The sequence below is a fragment of the Leguminivora glycinivorella genome, chromosome 9 (genome assembly GCF_023078275.1).
Source record: "Leguminivora glycinivorella isolate SPB_JAAS2020 chromosome 9, LegGlyc_1.1, whole genome shotgun sequence".
Lineage (NCBI taxonomy): Eukaryota > Metazoa > Arthropoda > Insecta > Lepidoptera > Tortricidae > Leguminivora > Leguminivora glycinivorella.
In genome coordinates this window covers 15045203-15067371 of record NC_062979.1, presented here as the reverse complement: position 1 = coordinate 15067371, position 22169 = coordinate 15045203, and the positions used below count along the sequence as shown (strand labels likewise).

Below are 22169 nucleotides of genomic sequence, written 5' to 3'. Positions count from 1 at the left end.
CTTGCTTTCTTTGAACTGTGTTCAATATTTTATTTTGAAGGAAATGTTGGTCCACAAAATGCCGCTCATCTCAGCACCAATATCTTTAACTGTTGTGGGGATTAAACTAACGTTACGCGATCAACTGTAATAACACCTGAAGAAAAGACATGGCCAGGTGCCATAGACGAATGGCATTTCTGCGATGCGAAACGAAAACGAAACGCCGCGAAAGGTACTCTGGCTCTGTCGCGCCAATGCGCAAGAGCGATAGAGATAAATATCTACGAGCGTTTCGTTTCGTAAGCGCTTGTGCCATTCGGCTACGTACCCAGAGATGGACCTCAACGGTTCAGTTATGGCTTAAGAAAATGCCTGCTACAAGGGACCACGTGTGCAGCGATATTGCCCGTTTAACCTCTTAATAATTCCCTTATTTCAGTCAGGGGCTTTGTGATCTAAAAGAAGCAATTTACTAAGGAAAAAATATTTTACGATTGCAGACTTGATACTGATACCACGCATTGAGAATGTATTTTCTATATATCATAGTACTATTAACATACCTATTAAGGATACAAGATTATTCAGATTTAAGTTTAAGTTTGTTTACTTAATTTGATTACCATTAGATATATACCACTAGTATTTAATTATCGACATAGGTAAACATGTACAAGATATTTTTGTAATTATTTGTTTAAAAAACTCTAAACTTATGTTTTATTTCAACTACTGTTAATTTACTCTTCGCTCAATTATAATGAAACAAGACATTAATATCATAATGGTTTATTTGATTTATTTTTTAAATAATATACCCATACAAAAATGGCAAGGAATGGCACAGGAATGTTACATCAAGCTAAAGTTTTTTGTACGGCCTGAATCTCATAATATTAATATTTTCTTAATTTCATAAATTAGTGACATACCTATTAACTACTAAGGTCAACAAAATAACAATTGCAAAGTAAATAAAGTATTTAACTAAGTTACAAAAATAAAACAGATAATATATTCAATACCTCATAATTAATATAATAAATAACTTTAAAAATCAATCTGGAAAGTTATCCCTAACAACATAGGTTACAATCAGGATGCTACTGTCACAGAATATGTAATTTTTATTTTTCGCAAAAAATATCTGAGTTGATATCAGTTTGTTATAGTGGCATGATAATGAATTTATCACTGCTTCCAGTAGTTCCACAGGTGGTAAATCATCTTTATTACTAGATTCACCTACTTTTATCAACTTTAAAACAGTTAATTTGACTTTATTCAAGGTCAAATTACTTTACCCACTAGTGGATAAAATGCGTTTTTACCCGCTGGTATTAAAGAACAAAACACGTGTTTCCAAGCTAGTGAGGGGAAAAATGTGTTTGCCACCCTGATTGGAATCAGTATTATAATAAACTTTGGCACCCATGGCGTCCATTAGCCTCAATAATTAATTATAGAAATTATATGTATATTTTTGATAATATGCATTATCTACGCGCAAGGCATTTTCTTGTTTAGTAGAATACGACATACTTGTCTTATCCAAAATCACATAATAAATAAAACTTAAAATTACGTAATTAAGGCGAGCTAGGTACTGATTAAAGTAAGTCTGTGGCGCTCGTAGGGTTGTCAGTGAAGAGTTCGTGCACGGTATGCGCCAGACGGCGCGCTTGCTGCACGGCCGTGGTTGCGGGTAGCAACCCTAGGTGCACGCATATCAGTTCTTTGATGGTCACTCCTTGGGAATCGTTCGGGAAGGCGAGCTCTACCAGTTGTCTGGAAAATAATAAAATTACATGATTATTTTAATATTCCAAATGGCGGCATGAAAATGATTCTAAGCCGTTTCTTTCACTGGTCTGGTCTGGTGATCTTAGCCTCTTAGTAACTCGCTACCGCGTTATTATATCAAACCGTCTGTCACCGTTAAATCATTCGTTAAATTTTATTGTATGGAAAGTCTGCTGCATGACGACGATGTGTCTGTCAAATATGGTTGATGCAACTGGCCCTAAGTGTGTGGAGCACGCGTAGATTGCACCACGCCGCGGCGTTGCCAACTTGCCACTCTGTACCCTTCACGTCACGCTATGTTGCAAGGTTGTAACCCTCTAGACTAACCTATACAAAGAGTTGAGTATAGTATGAATTTTCTGAGTTGGTTTTTTGCCTTTTGCCGTAATCTGTTAAATAAAAGCCTTTGTTTCTATTATTCACAGCGGCTAGCTCCCGCTTCCACAGCACGTGCTAAAGTCTCAGTGTAGTTAAAAAGCAACTATCATGATAAGAATAAGGTTCAAATTTATGAAACAGTTTACAGTATGCAGGTAACTTTTTGAAGATGACAAAACGTGTTATCTTCGAAAGGGCTTTTTATGGATTTCAACCTTATTACTATCATGATATTTGCTTTTTAACGATACTGAGACTATAGCGCGTGCGCTGGAGACGGGAGCTAGCCGCCGTGAATAATAGAAACAAAGGCTTTTGTTTAACAGATTATGGCAAAAGCCAAAAAACCATCTCAAAAAATTCATACTATATGTCCCCCGGCGATGGCAACGCGCGTACAGCACCGGGGTGCGGGGGGCGAGCAGGACGCGCGGGGGCACCACGTCGCTCCCACCACAGTACAGAGCAGGCGTGGATGGCGCCACGACGCCATGTTGCCACACTGTAGCCTTTCACACTATATTGTAACCGTTTACACTGAGAGTACTGTAGCTGTACCTGTAGAATGAGTTAAGAATATCCCCCGGTGGTGGTAACGCGCGTACAGCAGCGGGGTGCGGGGGGCGAGCAGGACGCGCGGGGGCACCACGTCGCTCCCACCACAGTACAGAGCAGGCGTGGATGGCGCCACGACGCCATGTTGCCACACTGTAGCCTTTCACACTATATTGTAACCGTTTACACTGAGAGTACTGTAGCTGTACCTGTAGAATGAGTTAAGAATATCCCCGGTGGTGGTAACGCGCGTACAGCAGCAGGGTGCGGGGGGCGAGCAGGACGCGCGGGGGCACCACGTCGCTCCCACCACAGTACAGAGCAGGCGTGGATGGCGCCACGCCGCCATGTTGCCACACTGTAGCCTTTCACACTATATTGTAACCGTTTACACTGAGAGTACTGTAGCTGTACCTGTAGAATGAGTTAAGAATATCCCCCGGTGGTGGTAACGCGCGTACAGCAGCGGGGTGCGGGGGGCGAGCAGGACGCGCGGGGGCACCACGTCGCTCCCACCACAGTACAGAGCAGGCGTGGATGGCGCCACGCCGCCATGTTGCCACACTGTAGCCTTTCACACTATATTGTAACCGTTTACACTGAGAGTACTGTAGCTGTACCTGTAGAATGAGTTAAGAATATCCCCCGGTGGTGGTAACGCGCGTACAGCAGCGGGGTGCGGGGGGCGAGCAGGACGCGCGGGGGCACCACGTCGCTCCCACCACAGTACAGAGCAGGCGTGGATGGCGCCACGCCGCCATGTTGCCACACTGTAGCCTTTCACACTATATTGTAACCGTTTACACTGAGAGTACTGTAGCTGTACCTGTAGAATGAGTTAAGAATATCCCCCGGTGGTGGTAACGCGCGTACAGCAGCGGGGTGCGGGGGGCGAGCAGGACGCGCGGGGGTACCACGTCGCTCCCACCACAGTACAGAGCAGGCGTGGATGGCGCCACGACGCCATGTTGCCGCGCTGTAGCCTTCACTTCACACTATATTGTAACCGTCTACACTGAGAGTACTGCAGCTGTACCTGTAGAATGAGTTAAGAATATCCCCCGGTGGTGGTAACGCGCGTACAGCAGCAGGGTGCGGGGGGCGAGCAGGACGCGCGGGGGCACCACGTCGCTCCCACCACAGTACAGAGCAGGCGTGGATAGCGCCGCGTCGCCATGTTGCTGCGCTGTAGCCTTCGCGGGTGAGCGCGCAGCAGCGAGATATTATGTTGTGCACCTGGGAACATGATACAGATTGAATACGAGGTAGAGATTACAAATACTTCACGCCTAAGGGCCAGTTACTTCATCCACATTTGACAGACACGTCATCGTCACGCAGCAGAGGTCTATGGAACTTCCCAATCTTCCCATACAATTTGATGCAACCGACCCTAAATCACTTAAACAATTTAAATGAAATTAGACATGTAAAAAGTTTGAGGCCCGGGAAAGGACAAAAGTAAGGATAATATGAATGAATCAACATCATCATTTTAGGCAGACGAAGTTACCGGCAGAATCTATAGTGAAGAATAAGTACACTGGTTGACAGGAAAGCAATTGCTTATTGCCTGACTTGCAGGCGTTTTTTGTGGTCCCTTTGTTCTCGTTGACTACTTATCGTATCACGTGACACTAGTTACCGTTAAGACCCCTTACTCCTTAGAGCGCTCATCAATTTCACGAAACGGCCATCGATAGATGGCGTTGGCGCTCGGTACGCGAGCACCGGCAACTCAACGCGCGTTTCAACGCAGACACGAATAATCTTGATAGTTTTGAATTAAATTGCTAATAACATAATTTTCAATTTTATATGGGGACTCTTTATTTAATTTCATATTCATGGTATGGTAGTAGTAAATAAGGTATATGAATGTAGTAAAAGTATAGTAGTAGTCTACATGTACATATATAAATTCAGGTTTCCTAATTGATTGATTCAACAACCAACACCGCTGAGCCGAAACTACGAAAGCTAGAAAGTCGAAATTTGTATAGATTGCATTAACAAAATTTCGAAGAGATAAGAATCGATTATGAAAATTTACACCCCTAGTAGAGGGAAAAAGGGGGTGAAAGTTTGTAGCGGGATCAATTTGTTTTTTTTTATTAGGAAAATTTTAGTTAGGAACTTGAAATTAGAGAATAGTTTAATAGTGATTTCTGTTTTTTAGGGTTCCGTAGTCAACTAGGAACTCTTATAGTTTCGCCATGTCTGTCTGTCCATCCGTCCGTCCGTCCGTCCGTCCGTCCGTCCGTCCGCGGATAATCTCAGTAACCGTAAGCACTAGAAAGCTGAAATTTAGTAACAATATGTATATCAATCACGTCAACAAAGTGCAAAAATGAAAAATGGAAAAAAATGTTTTATTAGTGTAAAGTGTAAAGTGGGGGCTGATTTTTTTTTTCATTCCAACCCCAACGTGTGATATATTTTTGGATAGGTATTTAAAAATGAATAAGGGTTTACTAAGATCGTTTTTTGATAATATTAATATTTTCGGAAATTATCACAGTTATACTGACTTTCATATTTTTATAAGAACAGCATGCACTTACGTCCAGAACAGTGACATTTGGTGCATTGGAACTGCTCATGATGTGTCACTTTTTAACCGTCGCCTCAAATCTGAGAGATTTGAGGCGAGGTTCTCAATTCGTCTGTATGTTTATTTATTTTTTTCATTTTTTTATGTTTGTTCCTCGATATCTCCGTTGTTACTGGACCGATTAAAAAAAAAAATTGAATGTATATGAATACAGATTGGTCCCATTTTTCTCAGAACCCAGTTCTGATGATGGGATCCTGGAGTAATCGAGGGAACTCCTCGAATCTGAAAGGCATACGTATGGTGATTTTTGTGTTTTTAAAGGAACAGCATGCATTTAGGTACGGAACAGTGACATTTGGTGCAGTGGAACTGCTGATGATGGCCAGAACGGAACTTCTCAAATCTGAACGGCACGCTTATAGTGACTTTGGTATTTTTATAAGAACAGCATGCACTTTCATCCAGAACAGTGACATTTGGTGCAGTGGAACTGCTGATGATGGTCAGATCAGAACCGATCTTCTCAAATCTGAACGGAACACTTATAGTGACTTTGGTATTCTTATAAGAACATCATGCACTTACGTCCAGTCCAGAACAGTGATATTTGGTGCAGTGGAACTGCTGATGATGGTCAGAACACTCAGAACCAAACTCTTCAAATCTGAACGGCACGCTTATAGTGACTTTGGTATTTTTATAAGAACAGCATGCACTTACGTCCGGAACAGTGACATTTGGTGCAGTGGAACTGCTGATGATGGTCAGAACCGAACTCCTCAAATCTGAACGGCACACTCATAGTGACTTTGGTATTTTTGTAAGAAAAGCATGCATTTAAGTTCAGAACAGTGACATTATTTAGTTATGTTTGTTAAGCATAATTATTGAGTTTTCAAGTCAAAGTTTGTCAAGCTTCGATTTCTTATAATCGGATTCATGAGGAATTGAGAAACTCCTCAAACCTTAGCGTTATACGTATATTGATTTGTGTTGCCATCAAATAATTAAAGCATTAAAAGCAGTTTTAAAAAATACCTACACATTTCTACATAATCCAACATTCGCAAGTAGCTTTCACCACAACCCGAAAGGCGGCGGTTTTTTTTTCTTAAAAAATATTAAACGTTTTTTTATGGGATAGGAGGCAAACGAGCAGATAGGCTGCCTGATGGTAAGCGATCACTGCCGCCCATGGACACCAGAAGCACCAGAAGTGTTGGAGGTGCGTTGCCGGCCTTTAAGATGGATGTACGCTCTTTTCTTGAAGGTTTGATGGTCGCATTGGTCCGGAAATACCGCTGGCGACAATTCATTCCACAGTTTAACTGTGCATGACGTGACCAAATTTGCAAAACGTTGCGTCTTAGAAACATTTTAAAGGGTGAAAATCAAAATATGTACACCGTGTCCAATAAGTTTGAATACAGCACAAATAGCCAATAAAACAAAATGAACAAATAGTTACTACATTATTATTATATTTTATGAATGGCACTCTTATTTACTACATTCACAACAAATGTTTTGGAATAACTCCAGCATTAACTTGTTTACCAGCCTCAAACGGATCACACGTGGCACGCACCGTTTTCTTCACATTTCATCCCCATCTGCCCCCTCTTTACATGTAGGGGTACCCTAATAAAACATTTATTATTATTAACGACCTTCCACATATTTATAATGAGCCCAAACATGATGGGGTTATGATGAGGAGAATAGCAGTTCTGTTGACCACCTCCTGACTCCATCATGAGAACTTGGACCTCGTCTAGTTCGATGGTGCTCGTCAGCCCAAATCTAATGAGCCCGAACATGATGGGATTATGATGAGGAGAATAGCAGTTCTGTTGACCACCTCCTGACTCCATCATGAGACCTTGGACCTCATCTAGTTCGATGGTGCTCGTCAGCCCCAATCTAATGAGCCCGAACATGATGGGGTTATGATGAGGAGAATAGCAGTTCTGTTGACCACCTCCTGACTCCATCATGAGACCCTGGACCTCATCTAGTTCGATGGTGCTCGTCAGCCCAAATCTAATGAGCCCAAACATGATGGGGTTATGATGAGGAGAATAGCAGTTCTGTTGACCACCTCCTGACTCCATCATGAGACCCTGGACCTCATCTAGTTCGATGGTGCTCGTCAGCCCAAATCTAATGAGCCCAAACATGATGGGGTTATGATGAGGAGAATAGCAGTTCTGTTGACCACCTCCTGACTCCATCATGAGACCTTGGACCTCATCTAGTTCGATGGTGCTCGTCAGCCCAAATCTAATGAGCCCGAACATGATGGGGTTATGATGAGGAGAATAGCAGTTCTGTTGGCCACCTCCTGACCCCGTCATGAGACCTTGGACCTCATCTAGTTCGATGGTGCTCGTCAGCCCAAATCTAATGAGCCCAAACATGATGGGGTTATGATGAGGAGAATAGCAGTTCTGTTGACCACCTCCTGACTCCATCATGAGACCTTGGACCTCATCTAGATCGATGGTGCTCATCAGCCCAAATCTAATGAGCCCAAACATGGTGGAGTTATGATAAGTAGAATAGCAGTTCTGTTGAACATCTCCTGCCTGACTCCATCATCATGAGAACCAGAACCTCATCCTGGTCCCAAAATATAATAATAATTCAAACTCTCAACAAACTTCACGTATAACTTAAAATCCAAAATCATATGAAAAGCATGTCGAATGCTAAAATTGCATAAGGTGTAAAAAGGATCAAGATTTGTTTAGTCGCAGTTTACGGCACTTCTCGGAACTATCGAGCTGCTTACGAAAGCTAGGTGCGCCGGACGATCAAACGCAGGTCCGTTGTCTTCGAGCGCTCGGCGCAGACTGAGCGGGCTCGCGTTAGCACAGTGTCTTTTATTCGAATTTTAGGTGTTTTAAAAACATATCTATCGACAGAAAGGTATGTCTTATATGTATGATTTTTTTCTTATAGGTCAATAAGAAGTTCTAGTTTAGGATAATATTATTTAAGAGTTACAAAAAATGCAGGAATCGCAGGAAAAATACATAATGTAAACCTCTTTTTATCGAAAAAATGGGGAGGATACGGAAGGTTATTTATCCACCATTTCAAGTAAATCTTAAAATGTCAAAGTATTAGCTAACTCGTACAGGATATAACAAATAGGATTGTGATCATTTATTACCCCAAATAACATTTTTAACAGCACAATCACGATTCTAAACGAGCTATCCCACTATGAAAATTGAAAACGTCTTCCGAAAAAACTGATTTTTCGGAAGTATAAAAAGACATATTTTAAAGTAGTACCAATTGACTTTCTAGCTTAAGATATGTACTTTTAGGAACATTATCATTTTTTTAATAATCATTTATAGTTTCTTTATAATTTTGAATGAAAAAGGTTCTATTTTGCAAAAAACGCTCGTCTTTAGGAATAAGGCCTCTTAACGTGGAACTCAGTCAATCTGTGTAAGAAAGTCCTATAATATTTATTTATTTTAATGTATAGGTATAGGACTATTTGGATTGTTCAAGAACTCGCATTGCGATATATGGTTGATCAACTAATTCCGTAGTAGACTAGTTAGCGATAAATCATATTGCATGCAAGTTCTAGGACCGACTAAATACACTTAAAGCTCGGCCACACATGAGCGTTTTGAGAGCGTAGGCGGAGCGCAATGATAGCGGTGCGCCGGACGAACGCTAGCGTTGCGCCCAGCGGACGCCGGTGAAACTAACGAGCGCGGATTACGAGCGGAATTCGCGCGGATTGCGAGCGGAACGCCGGCGTTCGTCCGGCGCACCGCTATCATTGCGCTACGCTATCAAAACGCTTTATGTGTGGCGGAGGCTTTTTAAATATAGCTGCTGGGAAACATATATGCTATAGTGACGGTAAAGTGATTCTACCGAGTAAAATCAACATTTTACATAAGGTATGCTATTTTAAGTAACCTTCGAGTAGAAAAACACTACAGTATAAAAAGCGTGATTCTTACTAAAAAGCGAATATTTGTATTTGGTTTACTAGTGGCGCTGGCAAGTTTGTTTCTATGCGTGAATTTAACAGCAGAATTAAGTGTAGGTAACTCATGTTATAATTAAACTCTCGGTTTAGGATACGTGGGTCACGAAACAATTTCTGCTTGCAAATTAAAAATCATGCTTCAAGCTTAAAGTACTTAGGACCAAATCATAATTTTAAAACCATTCAGCTGCAAAATGTATGGCCATGTGCAGAACCAGCTGTGATAAGCAACCCTCAGTATCTACGTCGTGCTGCAAAATTATAAATATAGATCAAGCAAATTTATGACTGATAGCGTTCATACATGCGTATTTGCACTCTTACACTATAACAGAAAATTCTAAGTACATTCCTTGTTTTCTAACAGAAGAACTAAAACAAATCAAATTATTTTATTTATTATTTAATAAGCAGGCACAGGCAGGCAGTTAAAAAACTGATATAGCCTGTATCCAGTGATCATTATGACAGTAAGCATAGCCGAGTTGTAGATGTGATGTGCTTGTCTAGTCTATTTTTAAACAGATTCACATTTTGTGCTGAGACCACGTCTTCTTATTTTATTAAATATTATATTATTATTTGATTTGTTTTTGTTTGAGCACAGAATTCTTGTCGTTGCCAGCGTGTTATCGTGAACCTTATCAGAATTCACATTTGCAGTCGTTTATATTAGACTGTAACCAGGGCCGGCTCACTTCGCGATTCTATCGCCTCGCTACAAGTCCATGTCGGCGGCCGCGAGTTCGCGGCCCATTCAGTGGTGACGACCTTCGCGCGGCGCAATAAAATTCAATGTCGGCTGCTCGCGTGCGGTCCGTTTGTTAATGTTGGTAAGAATTTAGAATGGCGGCATTTTGTGAACATCAAAGGAGTGAGCCTTCTGTACTTGTACTATTATAAATATTCTGTGCTGTCACCGCTGCCGACGTATTCGGTCAAAGCGTTCTAAAAATTAAAATGTCGTTCATGAAACGTGCAGGAATTGAAAAGGATATGATCCCATGCTGAAGTATCGCTGGGCCTTGATCTTCAGGAAGTCGATGTAGGGCGCCATGGCTGTCTTCACCTCTTTGAGCGGCGCCGCCAGGTTTAAGCTGGGTATGTCCGGTTTCAGCAGCTCTGTAGGACAAAATAAGGTTACCATGGTTAGCACAGTCGCCATCAAATATATATGAGCGTCCGGGGCGCGAAAAAATATCTGAACATGCCTTATCGCCTTGACAATAGAGTTGTGTTCAGATATTTGTGAGCACCTTGACCGCTCCGATGTATCTGATGGCGACTCACACTGCTCATTTAAATTATTCATTTCACAAAATAAAAACAAGATTTAAAAAGGTAAGCATTTTGATCGACTTGCACTCTTAGCTATTCGGACGATGGTAACCATGAAACATAAGTTTTACCAAACAGTTTCTAGCGCAGTGTGCATCGCCGTAGCAGTGGTCTGTAATGTAAGGGGAGTGGTGGTCGTGCAAAACTTGCGTTGCGTAGTTCAAACCACCGGCTTCATACAGACTTGCTTTCAAGTTATATCGATGGAACTCATTAATAATTCGATAGTTAATAGTTCAACCAATAACATTTTCTAGCGTGAGTGGAGCGTTTCTGGTGTGAGTGGAGTAGTGGTCGTGCAAGATTTGCGCAGTTCCAGTATCCGGCTTGCTAGAGACTTTGCATTCTATTTTAGCTACTCGAGTTATGGTACCCATAAAACACAAGTTTTACCTATAACAGTCTCCAGTGCGGTGTGCATCGCCGTAGCAGTGGTCTCTGGTGTGAGAGGAGTGGTGGTCGTGCAAGACTTGCGCAGTTCCAGCATTCGACTTTGAAGACGCGCGCAGAGATTTGCGTTCGATTTGTTTTTGCGAAGAGCGTCGGTTGTCTGCAAAAAGAGTCACTAAGTATCTATCAAATAGTATCGGGGTTTTAAGAACATGTAAGTTCCCAGACCTGATTCATATACGTAGTTACCTTTAGGCATAGTACATAAGTTGCCAAAGTGACTAAAAAAACATTTAATGCGCCGATTCACAAAACAAACTTCAAATTTTAGATAGACTCTTGGGTCGACACGATCGTTTTTCGTCACGTTCCTAAATTTGTCAAATTCTGCTTTCGTCAGCCATTCTTTATTCGTCACGATCGTCGATGGTCTTTCTCATCTACGGTCAATTTCGTTGTTCATCTCTATCTTAATCCGTCTCGTTAGGGTTCCGTAGTCAACTAATAACCCTTATAGTTTCGCCATGTCTGTCTGTCTGTCCGTCCGTCCGTCCGTCCGCGGATAATCTCAGTGACCGTTAGCACTAGAAAGCTGAAATTTGGTACCATTATGTATATCAATCACGCCAACAAAGTGCAAAAATAAAAAATGGAAAAAAATGTTTTATTAGGGTACCCCCCTACATGTAAAGTGGGGGAAGATTTTTTTTTTCATTCCAACCCCAACGTGTGATAGGTATATTGTTAGATAGGTATTTAAAAATGAATAAGGGTTTACTAAGATCGTTTTTTGATGTTGTTGTTGTTGTTGTTGTTGTAGTCCTAAGACACCCCAGAGGTGCAAAGGGCCTTCACAAGCTCGCGCCACGCCTTTCTATCTTCAGCGACCCTCGTGGCCTCGCTCCAGCTCAGACCAGCCGCTCGTAGCTCATTTTCGACGGACCGCTTCCATGAGTGAACAGGGCGCCCGGGGCCACGGCTTGCATTCTGCGGTTTCCAGTCGAAAGCAATGCTCGCATTATTTCTTCCCCCTCTCCGAAGAGTGTGTCCAATCCATCTCCATTTTCGTGTCGCGATTTCCTCGTCAATGGGTGTTTGCTGGCATATACTCCGCAGGTCTTGATTTCGGATAGTGTTTGGCCAGAAAACGCGAAGGATCGACCTCAGGGACTTGTTGACGAATACTTGGAGCTTTTTCGTTAGGCCCTTTGTCACTCTCCACGTTTCGCAGCCAAACAGTAGTACAGATTTCACTAGGGATTCGAAGGGAAAGTTTGATTCGACGCGTGAGCACATTTGACTCCCAGACGGCCTTTAACTGAGCAAACGCAGCCTTCGCCTTTTTTATTCTGCTGTCGATGTCGTCGTCCGCTCCACCTTTGTCAGTCAACACGCTCCCTAGGTACACAAACTTGGACACCGAGTCTAGGCTCTCGCCCCCCAGTGTCAGCGGATCCGTTGAACTTGACTTCACACGCATGCTGACTGTTTTGCGTTTGTTAATTCGCAGGCCCATTCTGTCCGCCTCTTCCTGAAGACTTTCAAGTTTAGCTTCCAGATAAGCAAGAGTAGGCGAAATTAACACGATGTCGTCCGCGTAGTCCAAGTCTTCCAGAGCGTTGGTGTCCCATGGCATACCTCTCGGCGTCGATACCACATTGCGCATGACGTCATCTAGGAGGATCACAAATAAAAGCGGCGATAAAAGGCATCCCTGTTTTACTCCGGCTGTAATGTGTATAGGCGCTCCGAGCTCTTTCTCATGTACTACCCTGCATGTGCTATCTTCGTATAAAGAGCGTATTATCCGTATGATGCAGGCAGGAATACCCCTCCTGCCCAAACTTGCCCACAGCGCGGTCCACTTCACCGTGTCAAAGGCCTTTTCAAAGTCAACGAAAGCTAAGAACAGCTCCGTTTGCCATTCGACACATTGTTCTATAAGGATGCGAAGGGTGTTGGTGTGGTCTGTGCAGGAGCGACCCGGGCAAATTCCTGCCTGCTCTTCGCGAAGACTGTCAGCTACTTTTGATAATATTCATATTCTCTAACTTTTAAACCATATGTTTAAAAAATATGAAAAATATCACAAAAGTAGAACTTTATAAAGACTTTCTAGGAAAATTGTTTTGAACTTGATAGGTTCAGTAGTTTTTGAGAAAAATACGGAAAACTACGGAACCCTACACTGAGCCATTTGTTAGTCATATACCTCGAAATCAAAAAATCCTTGTAGCTTTTTACCTATTCGCTTTTCGCCGCGATCTCAAAATTTCTGAACCGATTTTTTTCTTGTTGTATGATTTTTGGTGGCTAATTACAATGGTGTATAAAATTCATAGTATATTTACTTCCCTGCCTGTCTTCACTGTAGTCGCTTTTCACCTCGATAGATATTTGTTTGTAATGCGTTATTAGATATCGTGATATTTCCTTCAAGCACTTTACCTCTATAGTTTTGTTTTGTAAATGCATTTCGCATTTGTAGTTTTTCTCCTGGTTATATAACCTCGTTGTGAATATCACTGATATTACTAAAAAAATAAAAGACACTATTTGCTGTCTGTCACAGAATGCAAATGATGATGTTGATATATGTCCATTTGACCACGTATTATATCCCAGTGATATAGCCTGTTTTCAAAACTATTAATACAATATGCGACCCAGGTAAAATGCGACTAAAAATATTTGCGGCTAACTGAAGAGGCTATTAGTGATAAATGCTACATAAAAATCTGCTATTGTTGTAAAAATCTATTGAAATTATACGCGGTTAACTAAATAGGCTATTGATAATATGCTACATCAAAATTTGCTACTGTTGTAAAAATCTACTAAAAATATATGCGAGTAACAAAATATACCATCGATATTAAATGCTACAACAAAATACGCTATCGCGGCAAAACGCTACGCTACGCTACGGCTATGCGGCTAGGTGAATAGCTACTAGGATTTTTTGATTTCGAGGTGTACGACTAACAAATGCACTGAGCGTGGCCCGACACGCTCTTGGCCGGTTTTTTTTTTACTCGTGATAACCTTCTTTCGTCATGTTCGCTGTTAAATCTATGTTTTTCGTGTTTTTTCGTATTCTTAGGTCGGTACAAACTTAGAATATGACCAAATACGAAATGACGAAAAACAATTGAGTCGAAATAAGAAAAAGGTCAACAACTCATTATGGTCAAAGACGATAATGACTGCAGTCTAAGTTGACGAATGAAGAATGGCTGACGAAAGCAGAATCGGACAAATTTGGGATCGTGACGAAAAACGAACGTGTCGACACTGTCGACCCAAGAGTATACCTAATTTTAGATACCTATTTTTGTCAGCCACCGACAAAAGTATTACTCTTATCTTACACCAAACTTAGTGTATACGGAAATAAAGAAGCTTCATGCGTGTTGAAGAAGGTAAAACAAATGTTATGAAAAGTTACCTTTTTCAATGCCGCTTCCAAAGAGTCGAGTGTGCTAGGCAGCAGCTCTAAGTTCCTCTGTAGCAGCAGTCTGCGTAAGTTGGACAGGATCTGAGACGCCATATTTGCTGCTATGCCCACCTCCCTAAGAATTGAAAGACAATTTAAATAAAAATTTAGATACAATTTATTCGTATTATTAAAAAAAATACATGGATATGTATAGCAAGGTGCCTGGGTGCCTACACCTTGCTGACATCTGAATATGTTGGTCGTACCTAATGGAACAACATTGGTTTCTCTATTATTAGTGATTACTAATCGGACACCAAAATCTTTATTGTGTTAAATAGTATTAGTCCTCATTTTATAACAAACTATATCCTCGTGAGTCCCAGGCTCCCAGCGTACTTGTGCAAGTACAAATTAAATTCGAGTTTTGAACTCTTATACAAATATGTAAAAAAAAGTTTCAAATTCAAAATCGGCAAAATTCACTCCGAGTACCCTGCGCAGTCACACACACACACACACACAATATGCCTACCTGAGCTGCATGTCCCTCAGCACTAGAAGCACTAAACGCGGCGCCACGCGCGCCATATGCAGCGAGTGTGGCGCGCACGGCGAGTTCGCCGCGCATAGTTGGACCACAGCGCTGTTCTGCTCAGAGAGCCCTGCGCAGACACAAAAAATAATATGTTGGTAGTTAACTGGCAGTTTGGGAAAGGATTAACATCTTCTTCTTCTTGGTTAGGGGCTATGTAAGGCTTCAGAGCGCCTTATGTATCACTGCGACCATTTCTGATCTATTGTGATCGCCACCTACTACAACTCTCGATCAAGTCCTACAAATTCGAAGATTTGTAGTATCTTTTTGAGATCGAGATACCTCACATCCTCTGGGTGTATTTGGTAGCTGCCCAGAATCATGTTACGTGTACGCATTAGAGAGGGGCACTCTGCCAGGATGTGCAGGGGCGTTTCTTCAGACTCTAGGCAGAATCTGCACCGCCCGTTTGCACGTTTCCCGATAGAGTGCATGGGCTTGTTCAGGTGGCAATGCCCTGTGAGCACCCTCACTAGGTTGCGCAGAAAGGATTAACAACTGCTATTCTATTTATAACTATCGAACGGGATGGCAATAACACGATGAATTCATTCTGGTGTTTTTCGTCATAATTAGCCGGGTCCACGCAGAGCGACGCACGTCCCGAGACAATGTGCTCATGTGACGAACGTCCAATGTAGACATCCCTCGGCCTGGGCAGGATGCTAGCCTAGCAAAACGCACGCACTGTCTCGGCCGAGGTACAGTCAACCAATTGGAACACTAAGCCACTGTAGAACCATGTCATAGTGACGTTATACATCAGATTGTAAGAAATCTCTTACTGCTTGTAATTTTGACATGGTTGTAGAGTGGCCTAGGGTTCCAATTGGTTGACTGTACGTCTACATAGCATATTTTCCGCGCGAGAAAATTGCCTCGCGATGTGCCTAGCTCTGTGTGGACCCGGCTAATAATATAAGAGTGTAAACTAGGGTTCTAGGTTTCGTAAAAACTAGTGCCTACGCCAAATCTTGGGATTAGTTGTCAAAGCGGACCCCAGGCTCCCATGAGCCGTGGCAAATGCCGGGATAACGCAAGCAGGATGATGAGCCTAATTTATTTTCAATTCAGCTGTAGTGCCATTTGCTTAAATTAAGCTGACTTGATATGATATTCAATCTAAAACTGGCCTAGCAAGGTAGGACAAAATTTTGTAACTATGTTGTACGCTATGTTTCGCGTTTCTTTTTGTTATCAATAAAAAAAGTAACGTACATGGCAGCCGGATGGTTTCGTCGTCGTCGTCTTGACTAGTTTCTTCCCAATGCTCTTGTGCGGCGATGCATTGCATGCTCAGCAGGATCAGGTCTGATGGTGTCAGCTCTTCAGTGCCTCGGCTACCAACAAAAATTATTATGGAATCAATGGTAGACTAAAGCCCTAGGCCACTCTACAACCATGTCAAAATGACAAGCAGTAAGAGATTTCATACAATCTGATTCATAACGTCACTATGACATAGTTCTACAGTGGCCTAGGGTTCCAATTGGTTGACTGTACTTGTAGAGCCAGGTATGGCAGGTATAGCCAATGGGACACTTTAAACTCTTGCGTTTTGTAAACATATTTGTGAAACGAGCTCGCGCCACACCTTCCTATTCAGCGACGCTTGTGGCATCAGTCCAGCTCAACCCGGCTGCTCATAGCCCATTCTCGTATACATATTTAAAGCACTTACAGGTAGAACGCAATTATTTGACACGGAAGAATACAAATAACCTCGATCACGGCCAGTACAATCAGGCCGAAACGTCGACAAAAAAAAAATGTTAACTAATCGCGTATTTTTAAATTAAAGGAAAAATGGAAAAATTCACACCTCCGACAGGACTCGAACCTGCGACCTCTGGCCTTGTCGGGGCCATCGCCCTTCCAACTGCGCCACGGAGGCCTGCTGGATGTGTGCGAATTTATCCATGCCTTCCCTCAATTCTCAACCGCCTTAGGGACTAGGGTGGCGTTATAGCAAACATCTACCCGTAAGAATAGATCTCAACAGGCACCATTTTTCCTTTAATTTAAAAATATGGTATATCGCTCGCAGACGTTTCTGCATGATAAAAAACAAATTTAACTAATCGCGTTCAACCTGTAACATAATATATATATTAAGGAACACAATATAGCCAATAAGGTTTGAAAAGATACACAGTAAAAAAATAAGGTACCTTGAATATAATGCGAGCTGTTTGTCCCCAACGAAAAGCATCAGATGGTACTGGCCCTTTATCTGCTTCGAGGCACTCTTGAGAGCATTCAGTGCTGCTCCCGTGGCACCTGTCTCGCCTATAATGCCTGTTGCTCCTGGTATGGAGTCACCTTTGGTTCGGCTGTCGATTAGCACGGAGAGCCAGTTGCGGTAGACTGGAGACTGAAGTCTAAGGACACGTAATAATTCAATTTTGATAAATGTGTTGTGTGTTAACTATAAAACCTCCTGTGAGACTCAAGCATATTTAAAAAAATATTTTAAACGGGTTACTCACGTGTTAAGTCGATGTAGCGTTCGACATGTTTCGATCCATTTTCGAGGATCTTTCTCAAGAGTAGCGACCCCGCCTTTACATATCTTTATATATATATATTTGTCGGGAAGTCATCAGTACGGGACATCAATTGATTACCTACGAAACGCAAGCGCAGCGTTGGCGCGCTTCTACTGAGTCTGACCTGACGTACCTGCACGACCAGTGGTAGGGTTCAGGTATAAAACCAGTGTCGCCTGACCGGCAACGGTCATTATGATTTTGTAATTACTTGGTTACTGGTCACTGGTGCGTGCAGACGTATCAGGACAGGAACAGTATCACGTTTCGTATCATGTCCTGTTGTTAATTAATTGTTCTAAACCAAGTCGTTTACCTATCAGTTACTGTAAAATTGAAAGTGTGTAAAATAAATCATTGATTACTATCGTCTTCGTCTCAATCCTCGATGACCCAGCAACGCCCCGATGTGTGAAAATGGTGCCAATCCTGACATGTCCCCGACATCAGAAGTGGGATATGTCAGGATTGGGATACGTGAGGTATCTAAAGTCGCGTGTACCATCACGCGAGTACCACAGACAATGCTCAATGAAATGTGATCTGGAGAATGAAAAAAAAGGGACAGTAATGGCCAGCTGTGATAAACCACGACGTGCTTCACTGCACCTACTGCAGCAGTGGCAACCGCTGCTTGGCGCCTTCGTGCTTGAACTGGTCTTCGTGAGGTCTTCATCTTTGGCTTCGATGTGTGCGTCGTAGCGACGAATGGGAATACGACCTTGGACACTGATACTTGAAGCTGGTGAGCAGTTTCCATTTTATTGGGATATTGTTGAGATATTTGTTCTGTTTAGATTGTGAATTCTAAACAGAATGAAACTCATGTGTTGCTAATGTATGTGTGCAATCGAAGAATGAAACTCGTCGTTTTCATGGTTAACGTAATTTTTGTTTTGTACCATATTGCTATGGGTTGCTTTGGCTCAGACTGTATACACCATTACAATCATTCGTAAACGTAGGAGTAAAATTCGGATCTATTTTTCCGTTTCCATGCGGCCACGACTGTGGGTGGCGTGCGTTTGATTTGGTGGTGTAATCGGTCGATGTTGGATGCCGTATGGAGGTAGTCCATATTCATGTGATGAACACCGGGTAGAGGTGGTTCATATGTCGCCGTGTGTCAGCTGTATGACGTGTGTCAAGTTGCCGAATGGATGCAACTGTTAGAGCACTGTAACTCATTACCTTGATTCTGATTTAGTGACATTTTGATCAGTGAGATCAACACGTTGAGTTTCATTCTACTATTGTTGACTTATTTTGGTACCTACATACAATTTTGAAAAGGTTTTTTTGTCCTTAACTAAAATGATAGGACAAAATATAAAACTGGTAAAGTTGACTTTTTGGTCATGTTTTTAGTTAGTTTCATAATAAAGAAAAAGTGAAAGGCTTTTTTTGATCTTACAATTTTAGTTGCGGATTAGAGTCGTTGTTTTGCGAACCGTGAATTTTAGGTAGTTCTGTGACAGCAAACAAATAGGTTAACATTTAATGGGCTCACGATAAATTGAGGAAAATGCTAGATAGCCACGTACCATTTGATGATTTAGATGTAAAGGTAGCGAGTGTAATATGGATAATAAGGATCTCAGTTCGGCTGGTCAGACCGTACGTACCAGAGGCTTCAGCGTAGCCGTAGCTCGGTAGAAATCGGTATCTGTTTACAGTCCGTGAGTACGCGGTATTGCCATCAACCCTGGCGGAGGTCGGGTTTCGGGTGAAACCATGAGTCCGAGGAAGAACTCGGCTGTCCATGAGGGACATTGAGTGCAACTGTTGCCCGGCTATGTGTAGCCGTGCGGTCCATGAGGGACGCGCATTGAGTGCAACTGTTAGTTGCCCGGCTATGTGTAGCCGTGCGGTCCATGAGGGACGCGCATTGAGTGCAACTGTTAGTTGCCCGGCTATGTGTAGCCGTGCGGTCCATGAGGGACGCGCATTGAGTGCAACTGTTAGTTGCCCGGCTATGTGTAGCCGTGCGGTCCATGAGGGACGCGCATTGAGTGCAACTGTTAGTTGCCCGGCTATGTGTAGCCGTGCGGTCCATGAGGGACGCGCATTGAGTGCAACTGTTAGTTGCCCGGCTATGTGTAGCCGTGCGGTCCATGAGGGACGCGCATTGAGTGCAACTGTTAGTTGCCCGGCTATGTGTAGCCGTGTCACATGTGAAACTTAATCGTAGTTTTGAGTCGGATAGCGAGTCCGCATTTGAAGTTGTTAGTAATCAGTGAAGCTCTGAGACCTAAATTGTGATGAACAATTATATCTAGTGGATTAGATATGTGATAAATGTCGTTATGACGTTTTGTATATTGATTGAGTAGTATTCATCGCGAAATGTTATAGATTTTGTGGATTTATAACAATTAATGAAGTTTCATTTAATTTATGACCTCTGTGGGTCAGGAGTGACCGAGCAATATGATCCTGTGCGCAAAATTTGTTACAGGTTAACACACAGGGACGTGTGTCGCGCAGGATAGCCGTGTCGGGAAGTCATCAGTACGGGACATCAATTGATTACCTACGAAACGCAAGCGCAGCGTTGGCGCGCTTCTACTGAGTCTGACCTGACGTACCTGCACGACCAGTGGTAGGGTTCAGGTATAAAACCAGTGTCGCCTGACCGGCAACGGTCATTATGATTTTGTAATTACTTGGTTACTGGTCACTGGTGCGTGCAGACGTATCAGGACAGGAACAGTATCACGTTTCGTATCATGTCCTGTTGTTAATTAATTGTTCTAAACCAAGTCGTTTACCTATCAGTTACTGTAAAATTGAAAGTGTGTAAAATAAATCATTGATTACTATCGTCTTCGTCTCAATCCTCGATGACCCAGCAACGCCCCGATGTGTGAAAATGGTGCCAATCCTGACATGTCCCCGACATATTATTTTTTTTTATATTAAATGTGTTGTGTGTTTAAATAAAGTTTAATCAATCTTGTAACTCATGTTTACTAATGAAAAATATGCAAAAATTTTGGTTTATTTGCACACGTATTTGATCAGGCAATTTAAATAAAATAGAGTGTTACATATTACTGTTCTATGAGTAGGGCAACTGATACTTGCCAGTTTGGTGTATGAAATACTGGTAATTTCTATACAATATTTAACTAGTTTGCATGCCATAAAACAGAGGTGAATAAAACATTATGCAGTCACAAAACTTACAAATTAATATTTTGGCCACAGATGTGTTGTACAAAGGTTTTGAGGTCGAGCATTTCTCTTTGGGCATCATCTACTGACTGCTCACTGATAATCATGAAAATATGATCCAACCACTGAAAAACAAAAAAAAATTGTCAAAAAACTTCATTGCATTCTAGCATTATCAATTCAACTATAAGGCTAAAAAGATACTTGAAAAAGATATGAAATTGTATGTTTACCTCATCAAAAACAATAGTAGTGTCATCTTTACATTGCATGGAGGAGTATGTGTTCCCAAACTGTGCAGCCATAACCCGCTGTGATGTGATGATCGGAGACAACAGTTGCGACACTTTGGAGCCATCTGTTAGGTCTAGGTCACTGTGCTAAAATTTATAAATTAAATTGATAGCTGGATTGCTTATTTACAAACAATATTGTATTGTACTACAACATATTACATATTATTCACATCAAACACACATCACCAAATGGAGACTTTTAAAAATTAAAAGGATTAATTTCAGGTTTTGAGGACAATTGACATTCAATCCATTCAACAGTAAGATAGCATAATTGGCGCATCAATAGGCGTCAGCGTTGCGATACGTTAGTAGGTATCTACTTGACTGAAATTAAGGAAATCAATGACAGTAAGTCTTGATAATATGTATAAAAAAAAAACAATTTACAAGAAATCGGAAGGGTGCGGCAGCTATCATTACAAGCCGAATTTCCAATTTGGAACCATTCAACCGCTTTCCATCAGGCGGGCCGTATACCTGTTTGCCACCGACGTGGTATAAAAAAAAAAATCAACCTATATTGGAATTTAACAGTTTTCCAATATATTACTTTCTAAGGCATTATTAGGCATATTAGGTCAATAGTTAACTAATTAGAATAACTAAAACTAGTTCTAATGTGTTTACCTGTTCACTCAGTGATTTCATCCGTTCTATGAATTCTGCGTCCCATTTTGAATACAATAAGTCGTTCACATTGTCAAAAATTAATAAGGCTTTCATTTTCAAGATATTTTTAAATAAATATTTTCTTGTTTCATAAAAACAAACAACTAACACACAAACTTGGTTCGACTATCGCAATCGCAAATGTGAAGATTGTGAAATTTGTGAAGTTAATGAAAATGTCAATAAATACACTGTACTTGACATTTTGCAGCCGTATTTTTAGGGATATTAAAGAATAAAATTGAGCGAGGTCCGTACGTGTGACGTAGCTTTAAGACCCTTTGTAAAAAAAATAGACAACAGCAGGTTAGCCAACTACAAAATTTGAGTATTGCACTCGGTTTAGTCTATGGTTCAGTTTTGACATTTAACTAAACAGGGAGACTAGAGATAAGGAGGAAAGTC

The 22169-nt window shown here is 41.7% G+C and overlaps 1 protein-coding gene and 1 non-coding gene across 2 annotated transcripts; both read right to left on the bottom strand.

The window, feature by feature from the left end:
- Positions 1-1110: 1110 nt before the first annotated feature.
- On the bottom strand, positions 1111-21910 carry LOC125229864. Its single transcript, XM_048134801.1, has 11 exons — positions 21723-21910; positions 21030-21176; positions 20809-20921; positions 17242-17451; positions 16289-16410; positions 15008-15137; positions 14482-14605; positions 11037-11193; positions 10282-10427; positions 3758-3993; positions 1111-1770 (listed from the first exon to the last, which is right to left on the bottom strand). Exons 1-11 carry the CDS (start codon positions 21816-21818, stop codon positions 1593-1595), a joined length of 1659 nt encoding a protein of 552 aa, XP_047990758.1. The 5' UTR covers positions 21819-21910; the 3' UTR covers positions 1111-1592.
- Trnav-gac lies at positions 16890-16964 on the bottom strand. The gene has a single exon. It is a non-coding gene; the product is annotated as a tRNA-Val (tRNA).
- Positions 21911-22169: the final 259 nt, after the last annotated feature.